Below are 10,028 nucleotides of genomic sequence, written 5' to 3' on the forward strand. Positions count from 1 at the left end.
GTCACACAGTCGCAAACACACATCTACTAGCGGCACAGAGGGACAGGTGACCATATCTGATGGCTGTCTTGTTTGTTTTGTGTGTGGTTGCAGCTTCATCTACTCTGTCCTGGTGCTGGTGACGGCTGCTCTGTACCTGTCGGGCATCGAGGACTACGTCTCCACCATGGTGTTTGCCCTGGTGCTGGGCTGGACCAACATGCTCTACTTCACCAGGGGACTCAAGCTGACCGGGACCTACAGCATCATGATACAGAAGGTACGGCCCCCTAGTGCTGCGGTGATACAGATGATAATGAATAGGACAAGTTCAAGTTCAAGTTTGTTATAGCCAAATCAACAGTATGACATACAGTTGCTAGGAATGTCTTTTGGTTTGCTCGCAAATTCAACAACACAAATACATATAGCTAAGAGAAAGACAAGAAAACAAGAGGGGCCATAAATAAACAGGGAATTACGCATACAAGTAAACATTGAAAAGTGCAATAAGACATAATGCAGTACATAGTGCAAGGCAGGCAAGAGGTAGAAGGCCAGGCAGTGGAGTGGCTGTAAAGTGCTAGTGCATGTTCAAGTTCAAGTAGCGGATGGCTTGTGGGTAGGTGCTGTCCCTAAAACGTGTGGTGTTGCAAGGGATGCTGCTGTATCTTTTCCCTGATGGAAGGAGTGTGAATAGATGACGTGCTGGGTGTGTGCGGTCAGAGATGATGTTCTTGGCTTTCCTGGCTATTCTGGTGTTATAATGTGAGGCTAAGGTGGGAAGCCGGTGACTGATGATTTTAGAGGCCCTGCGTACCACCCTCTCCAGTTGTTGCTTATCCTGGCTGGTGGCGCTGCCACACCAGACCAGGATGGAGAAGGTGAGGCCGCTTTCAATTGTACTGTAGCTCGGTAGAAATGTATCGTGCTTGGTCATGGAAAGAAATAATAAGCCAATAGTTTAAATCCCACTATGGATCACACCTCAGCCCTGTAGATGGTGGTAGCGCCACCTACAAGTCTGGTGCCGTGCATGCGTGCGTGCCTGGTCTGCCCTAACTTAGCGGTAGGGCACATGGCACCAACCAATAAACCACCAATAAACACTATAGAAGAAAAAGAAGAAGAAGAAGAAGAGGAGGAGAAGAGGAAAAATAAGAAAAAGAAAGAGGAGGAGGAGAGGAGAGGAAGAAGAAGAAAAAATAGTACATAGTTTCAAAAGATGTCACCTATTCATAAATGTACAGTATTTACATCTTATCCCGTTATCAAAAGATTTAAAAAAGAATCAAAGATCCAATTTTCTTTCATTTTCTTATCTTATCTTATACTTGTACTTCCTGTTCAAACATATATATATATATATATTGGTTAATGAGGCAAAATGCATTATCTGCCTGATATACTGGTATGTATTTGGGCTACTGCCTACACCGCTCCACCTTCTTATTGCTTAGCTATTGCTAAACTCTTTGAAGTTCAAGTGCTATCTGCAACAGACCAGTGGTTGAGTGGGCAAATGCAATCACTGTACAGTGGAAGAGACTGGTTTTCTTGACTGCATCTTGATTGTTCCTTGAATAGTCCAGCCAAACATTGTATAGGAGAGAAAGATACTTCAGGCTCGTTCTTTTCCGGTATCCATGTGATGACGGGTGAACGCCCCTTTAGGAGACCTTCGGAGTCTTGAGGTTGAGAGTAATAGGAGAATAATACAGTGAGGTAGAGCTGGTTTTATAACAAGGGTAAATCTACTTTCTTATGGTCCATATCATTTCATTTTTTCATTTCTCCACACAGATTCTCTTCAAAGACCTGTTCAGATTCCTGCTAGTGTATGTGCTCTTCATGATTGGATACGCTTCAGGTAAAGTGAATGTGCGGACACACACACACACACACCACACACACACACACACACACACACACACACACACACACACACACACACACACACACACACACACACACACACACACACACACACACACACACACACACACACACACACACACACACACACACACACACACACACACTATGATGATCCTGCACGCTCAGTCCTTTTGCGTTCAGTGACATTTGCAGTAATGCAATTTAGATCCGTTCAGTTCAGTGCTCCCCCGCTTAGTTCAGTCCTGTAAAGTATAGTTTGACTGAAATAGCACATACAGTACGTAGCCCTGTCTGACCTAGGAGTGAGCCAGTATGCACATGTGCACACAACCACACTAAGACACAAACACACAAGCAGACAGACAGACAGTAATTGAAGAGTTCAGATGCAAAACCCCCTAACTCCATTTCTGAAGACCTGCACTTCTATATTTTTAGAGAACCCTGTTGTTGGTTTGGTTTACATTTATGTACTTGATAATACATATACGTAAATAGTTATATTACATAAATAAAATAAAATAAATATGCCACTTTGATAGCTTTGTATTAAATAAAAGTGAATTAAGATTATTTTCTGAAAAGGCACTTAGGGGGTTTCTGTTTCCTCACGTAACCATCTGAGTCATTTCTGAATGAACTAGCCAATCAAATTTGCCTGGTGGGCAGTCGGTTCATATTAGGGGTCGACCGATATAGGTTTGTTATTGGCCGATGCGATACCAATTTTTTTTTTTCATCACCCTTGGCCGATACCCGATTTCCGATACCCGATATTTGGGGCCGTTATGGGTTAAAAAAAAGGTTAAAATAAACATTCCTTTGACATTATCAAATTGAGGTAGAACTTGGAACACCCACTCTAACAATCAAGTAATGTCTAACAATCAAGTAATAAAAAAAGAAAGTGTCTTGGTGCTTTAAAAAAAAAAACAAATGACATGAAATAATAAATATTGCGTATCGGCCAAAACCACACGCGTATCGGACGATAGCGATACACTTAAAATATGCAAATATTGGCCCGATATCAGACCGATATATATCGTATATCGGTCTATCCTTAGTTCATATGTCCCGCCTACCCAAAATCAGCAGGCGGAGCACTCGGAGGTTCACACGCAGCCTCAATATGAATGGCAGTGAATGAGATGCCAGCACACTGGAGGGTAAACTCTGCTTTTTAAGACTTCTAATCGTCTGGAGCACTTTCATTCAAAGTCCACTGTCTGCCTCGTGAATCCAGGGAAACGACTGTAAAGATGCAGAACCATACATATGTCCGTCCGATCGACCACGATCAGTTGTAGAATCCACCATCCCCCCACCGACACTTAGTCTGACAGTTAACTGTTGGTGGGGGGACTGTGGTTTCTACAACTGCTTGTGGTCGTTCGGACATATATATGGTTCTGCCACTTTATAGTCGTTTCCCAGGATTCACAAGGCAGGCAGTGGACTTTGAATGAAAGTGTTCCCGACGATTAAAAGTTAAAATAAAATAAAATAAAAAGAAGCAGTTTGTATCCTCCAGTGCGCTGGCTTCTCATTCACCGCTATTCATTTTGAGGCTGCGTGTGACCCTCCGAGTGCTCCGCCTGCTCATTATGCATATGCGGAGCATAGGAGTCAACTGCATCTATGGGTGGCGTTATGGTGTCTTCATCCACCTGTCACTCTCAGCTGTGTCTCGGGTGACGCAGGGCCGGCGCCACGGGGGGGGCATTAGGGGGCATTGCCCCCCCAGCCAAGCTGTTCAGCCCCCCCAGGGCCTATTCACCTAAACATGCTGATATCTTCATTAATATCCAACAAATTAGTTGTTTTCTGAATACAGTAAATATAAAGTATAAGATGAAATTCCAACTTTGCTTAACCACCATAGCCCTAATACGTAAAGAAATAAATGAATAGGCTACACTATTTAGACATTGTCAGTAGACCTAAATGTGAAATAATAAGTGAACAGTGATCTTTTGAAATAATGTTGAAATAATGTCCCATATTTAGAAACAACAGTACTGTTCCGTAGAGCTGAAACTGAGCCCACAAATTGGTTAAAATGTAGGAAATTGCATCTAAGAAATACAACATTTTCTGGGGGAATACCCCCATAACACGCCCCCTAACACACACACACACACACACACACACACACACACACACACACACACACACACACACACACACACACACACACAAACACACACACACACACAAACACACACACACACACACACACACACACACACACACACACACACAAACACACACACACACACACACACACACACACACACACACACACACACACACACACACACACACACACACAAATCATTTACACACTAACCAATCTCCAATTCTCTACCTTTCGCCAGCCCTGGTCTCGCTCCTGACCGTGTGCCCCACCTCTGGGCCCGAGTGCGAGGGCCCCGAAGGCTGCCCCACGTACCCCAAGTGCCGCGACAACGAGACCTTCAGCAACTTCCTGCTGGACCTGTTCAAGCTGACCATCGGCATCGGGGAGCTGGAGATGATCCAGAGTGCCCAGTACCCCGTGGTCTTCCTCATCCTCCTCGTCACCTACATCATCCTCACCTTCGTGCTGCTCCTCAACATGTTGATCGCCCTCATGGGGGAGACGGTGGGACAGGTGTCCAAGGAGAGCAAGAAGATATGGAAACTACAGGTATAGAAGTTGGATGGATGGATGGATGGATGGTTGGATTGATGGTTAGATGAATGAATGAATGGATGGATGGATGGATGGATGGATGGATGGATGTGGATGGATTGGATGGATAGTCGGTCAGTGAATTAGTCAACATGCTGTTGATCACATACAATACACATGGCTACTGGTGTACTGTAAATGATGGATGATGAATGGGCCTGTGGCGATAATTCCTAATGCTAAATTTCCACTGTCATTTTAATGTTTTCATAATCATTTTTCTGTACTATTTGTAGCACAATAGATGCTACAAATATGGTAGTATCTAGGTTTATTTCGGAAATGACCGACACTAGTGATCTTCGTGATGCCATTGTTTTTTGTCTGTTTCTTTTTCCACACTGACCAGTGGGCCACAACCATCCTGGACATCGAGCGCTCCTTCCCTGTGTGCCTGCGCAAGTCTTTCCGTGTGGGAGAGATGGTCACTGTTGGAAAGAACTGGGATGGAACTCCTGACAAGCGTTGGTGTTTCAGGTAGGAAGGACTTCTTAGCAACACATACAGTGCTGTGCTGTAGTGTAGTTCAGCTCAGCTCAGTCCAAAATATCCACTGGTTCACTCCATAGACTCAGTAGCGTTTTGGAGAACGCGCACATCCAGATTAGACAGGTGCCGGACTTAAATACGATTAAACATGAAAAGAAGGAAGGTCCGCACACTGTTGCTGCTCCAGGTTTATTGACGCAACGTTTCGACCATGCAGTCTGGTCTTCGTCAGGTGTATCATCAGACTGCATGGTCGAAACGCTGTGTCAATAAGCCTGGAGCAGCAACAGTGTGCGGACCTTCCTTCTTTTCATGTCACTCCATAGACTCGTCACACTGTGCCGGGGACAAATCAATGCAACTCAACCTAACTATGTGTAGTACTACTAATATTACTGTATAGTGAACATTTTGGACATGGCCCAAAGTGGTCGCTCTACAGTAGCGAAATATGTAGAAACATAAATGTCTGTGCGTCCTTCTGCTGTGTTGTATATGTTCAGGGTGGATGAGGTCAGATGGTCCCACTGGAACCAGAACTTGGGGATCATCAATGAGGACCCGGGTCAGAAGGAGCTGAACCAGGAACATGCTATTCAGGGGACCGTCCGAGGCCTGAGGAGAGGTGAGCCTCTAACACTGTTACACTTTGATTGACAGCTTTCTACTCTGAATTAGCCTGACTCTCGCCACACCATAGTTCCGCACAAAAACGCAAGCTCTTCTAGGTCTGGGAGAGTGTGCATTGGATTTGATATCAGAAGAAATGGCTTCACCTACCATTTGTCCGTCCTTGCCACCAACAAAAAAGCTGTTCTCAGTATGTGGTACAGTCTTCAATTCTGTCGTCTCCTCGATGCAAGCTGCCATTTGTATTGCAACAGCAGTCTTAACCAGAGAACTTCTCAATCCCCTGTAGAACCAAGCAAGAGTGTTTAGCATGTAGAGCCCATGGCGGAGCTGTGCAGAATTACACAGGTCTGGCAACAGCCAGGCTAGCTGTGAATAGCTAATCAAAGTAAAAGTGCTGAGAAGAAATTATATTGTCACTCAAATTCTCTCTCTCTCTCTCTCTCTCTCTCTCTCTCTCTCTCTCTCTCTCTCTCTCTCTCTCTCTCTCTCTCTCTCTCTCTCTCTCTCTCTCTCTCTCTCTCTCTCTCTCTCTCTCTCTCTCTCTCTCTCCCCCAGCCGACCGTTGGTCCACTGTGGTTCCTCGGGTGATGGAGGCCAGTAGGACCCCTCGATCGCGCGACCTGGTGGTGGAGATGGAGCCCCTCACGCCACGAATCCGCCTGGAGAGCAGGGACTACTAGTGGACCCTCAATAGCCCCCATGTGTATACAACACTGTGGGTCACCAGCACAAGACCTTAAGACCCAGGACTACAAGCCCCAGAGCTAGAGTACCTGTTGTTTCTATACCACATGGTAAGGTGTGAAGTACAGTAGAAGCCATAGGAAGCAAATGTTGTTTGCAACATTCCAAGACAATATTCTTATGATGCTGCAGCTTTGCGTTGGGAAGTTTGTAGGCTTCACCTCGTTGGCTTAAAACCGTTAAACGCACACCTCTGTGGATGTTACACCAGCCCTTACATAACAAAGTCGTCAAAATGAGAATTAGAGCCTCAGACTTTGGCCTCCACTTGGCCAAAGATTACATATAGGAAAAGCAGCATACTCATATGCTGGTCACAAAAAAAGATGGTGATATATTTGGGTTTGAAGTGACGTGTCAGGATGAACCTAAAAAAAAATCACAAATCTTCATCCTCAGTATTATCTTCAAACAACAAGACACAGCAGCTGTCACTTAACACAAATTCCCTTTGTCGTGTATTTCACAGAATATCCCTAACTTTTTGCAAACACTGTATTTCATGCTGGATCTTATCTATGGAGTGAAGGTGGGTCACTTTGAGACATGCAGGTGTTGTTAACTTGTGGCTGACACTTCTACACCCCTTGGAGCAGAGTGCCAGTGAGGTGAGATAGGTCTCGCCATGAGTAATCTTGGGTTGTCCTCTATGTTTGTCTACAGTGCATTTGTGAGATGTACAGACATCTACAGACCAGTGCATGTGTGAGAAGTTCGAATGATGTCAACTCTGCTGAGTATTGTTACAAGATTTGTACTACATTTTTGTTCATTGTTACAAAAGCACAAAACTCTATATTATTCAGTGGTTTTTAAACACTAGACACAAGTTGGGGAATGAATATGTACAGTAATATACTATATTTTCTGACCTATACAAGTATTGCTGACAGTATGCTTTTTTTTAGTGTTGCTTTTGTTCATTATAAATGTCCATAGACGACAGCTGTCTATTTATTCGTTGAAATGGTAAGCAGTGGAAGGAGTGGGCTGCTCTGAGTGAAAGTGGGAATGCTTTTTAAAAGGAAGTGCCCATCATCCTCGATTTACCGCCTTTGCAGTCAGCAGTCCTCTAGAATGTAATTTAAATGCAACAGAACCGAAACAGCCCCTCGGAAAATCTACAGCCCGGTTCGCAATGCAGGGGCTTAGCTGCAAATTTTGGGCCCTATGTACAATCAGCTCCAATGGACCCCTCCCCCAGCCATATATCTTCATAAATCAGACTGTGTATGGGCCCCCCTATATACATTGGGCCCTGGTGACTCAGTCACACTTTACCCTCCTGAACGACTCCCCTGTCGGCCGCAATGACTGCTGCCAGTGGTGCTAATGCTGCTTTGAAAGAGTGAGAATGAGCTGATGAAGTGAGGGCCTTTGGAGTTACTTCTGTGAACACTGTTGGAATATACTCCTGGACACGTGAAGCCTCCTATTTCTTTTTTTTCCTTTTAATCAAGTTCTTCCTGACATAATCACAAGACATTCCATGTTTTAAAAATCACAAACAGAGAGTAACTGCCGTAACAGGTTTTTTTTTTGCAAATGAGTTGGTAGAAGCATGCACTGCTGCTGTTTCATCAACAGCAATAGCAGCAGCAGACACAGTTGTAACCACATCCTTGCAAACTCACCGTCTCGAAATGTCTGAGAGAGAGAAAGAGAGAGAGAGAGAGAGAGAGAGAGAGAGAGAGAGAGAGAGAGAGAGAGAGAGAGAGAGAGAGATCGCGCTGGCAGGCAGCGCCCAGGCCCAGAGATAAAGGTGCAGTTGGTGGAGGAACATTGCGCTTGACTGCCTTACTTTCAGAAACCTCCAAAAGGGTTAGCGTGAGTGAGTTAGCTCGGTCAATGCGTGCAGCAGTGTTGTTGTGGTTTCAGGTCTGTAGAGATAGTGGCTGTGTGCTCGTCTGCGACCCACTTGCCATACCGTCTGTCCTCTCAGTGAACTCAGGGATTTCGTCAACTCAAACTGACAGCCTTCCTCAGATCCAAAGCAACTGCCGTGCTGTGAGAATGCTGAATGTAGGGCATTCTTCCTCTTTATTTTATATTTCATTGGCAAACGAACACTTCTAAGGTGCGTTGGCACCTGTGCATGCAATAATTCCCTCCAAGTATCCATAAAATATATTTATGGCTGTTAATGTAGATTTGGGCCTGTTGTAGACCTAATGAATTGTAGAATATATTACATGTATGCATAGTTGAAGTGTTCAAGCTTATCAGCAGATTGCGAGTTTGCAGGGAACGGCAGAAGCCAACATGTTTTCATATAATTAATCACATGAACTCTATGACACAGGCTGACGTGTTGTTCTCCAAGCTTACTGCAGGCTGCATTAAATAGTCATGCCTTGTTGAGGTTCAAAAGAAAATTTTCCTTTTATTCAGCTTTCATTTCCAGTCATCTTTCATTTGCCACACTATTGTCTTAGAGAAGCAAATATATTTTAGAAAAAGATGCAGTCAAGTAATATATTGTTTTTTTGTCAGCTGTGCCAAGTGCTAAAGGGAGATCTAATGTTAATTATTGCAAAAAGCTACTTTAGAGTATTTAAAAATAGTGCTTTTTTATAATGCCAAACAATTTTAGTCTTGGGGTGACTGGAGTGACTGTTCAAAATCCTTGGACTCTTGACTGGATGGACATTAGTTTATTGTTTCAATGACTGTTTTGTAATGGTATTTTGTACTTTTTAAATAAATTATCACAACAGATGTTGTTCAGCCGACTTCAGTGTGGTTCTTCTCCATTCTCCTTATGGAGTTAAGGTGCAAACTCTCTAAGTTCCTTTCTGATGAGCTGCATTTCTATCATTTTATCATCTGTCATGGGCAGATGGACTTAAATCAGATGGTTGCAGGTTCAAATCCCACCCTCCACTCCCATACCCCATGGTTGAGTTGCCCTTTGAGCAAGACACCTAACCCCATAATGCTCCAGGGACTGTAATCAATAACCTTAACTGTAATTTTTGTACTTGATAATACATATTTGAGAGAGATTATAGCAATTTAAATTGAATTCCTAAAGATATCGGAAAGCTTAAAGGCACTTACAGCGCTTTTCATCTGAACTCTTTGCATGTTTATGGCTACTTAAAGGGACAGTTTGGTCAATTTCAACATGCAGTTGTATTGCTCACGCTACCCTTGATTTGTCAGTACCTGGTGATGCCACATTTTTCGGCTCAGCCCTTTCCGAGATATGAGCAATTCTAATGGGGGCAGCGTTTGTTTACATTTTTTAAAAATGAAACATAGGCCAACTCCAAATATTTTCCCAAAAGGTACTGCTGTTTGCTAGTTGTCTGCTGATGTTTTATAACCTTTTGGATGTTTTTGGGAATAAATAAAAATGTTTTTTTGAAATGTAAACAAAGAGCTGCCCCCATTACAATGACCAGGATCTCGGAAACGGCTGAAGAAGAAGAAAAAAAAATCTCAGGCACTGACAAGTCCAGGGTAGTGTGAGCATTACAACTGCATGTTGAAATTGACCAAACTGTCCCTTTAAGAGCTGTCTGCTGTGTCTTTGATGTCCAGC

At 43.7% G+C, this 10,028-nt stretch overlaps 1 protein-coding gene across 1 annotated transcript in view; it reads left to right on the plus strand.

The window, feature by feature from the left end:
- The window catches only part of LOC134444238 (transient receptor potential cation channel subfamily V member 4-like), a 21,492-nt gene extending 12,289 nt beyond the window's left edge, over positions 1-9,203 (plus strand). The window contains exons 7-12 of the mRNA XM_063193606.1: positions 94-259; positions 1,783-1,849; positions 4,260-4,570; positions 4,965-5,092; positions 5,608-5,729; positions 6,293-9,203. Coding sequence (XP_063049676.1) covers positions 94-259; positions 1,783-1,849; positions 4,260-4,570; positions 4,965-5,092; positions 5,608-5,729; positions 6,293-6,417 — 919 coding nt within the window. The 3' untranslated portion in view covers positions 6,418-9,203. The remainder of the gene's footprint in view (positions 1-93; positions 260-1,782; positions 1,850-4,259; positions 4,571-4,964; positions 5,093-5,607; positions 5,730-6,292) is intronic.
- The last annotated feature ends 825 nt before the right edge of the window (positions 9,204-10,028 follow it).

The sequence above is a fragment of the Engraulis encrasicolus genome, chromosome 3, assembly GCF_034702125.1.
Source record: "Engraulis encrasicolus isolate BLACKSEA-1 chromosome 3, IST_EnEncr_1.0, whole genome shotgun sequence".
NCBI classification, from domain to species: domain Eukaryota; kingdom Metazoa; phylum Chordata; class Actinopteri; order Clupeiformes; family Engraulidae; genus Engraulis; species Engraulis encrasicolus.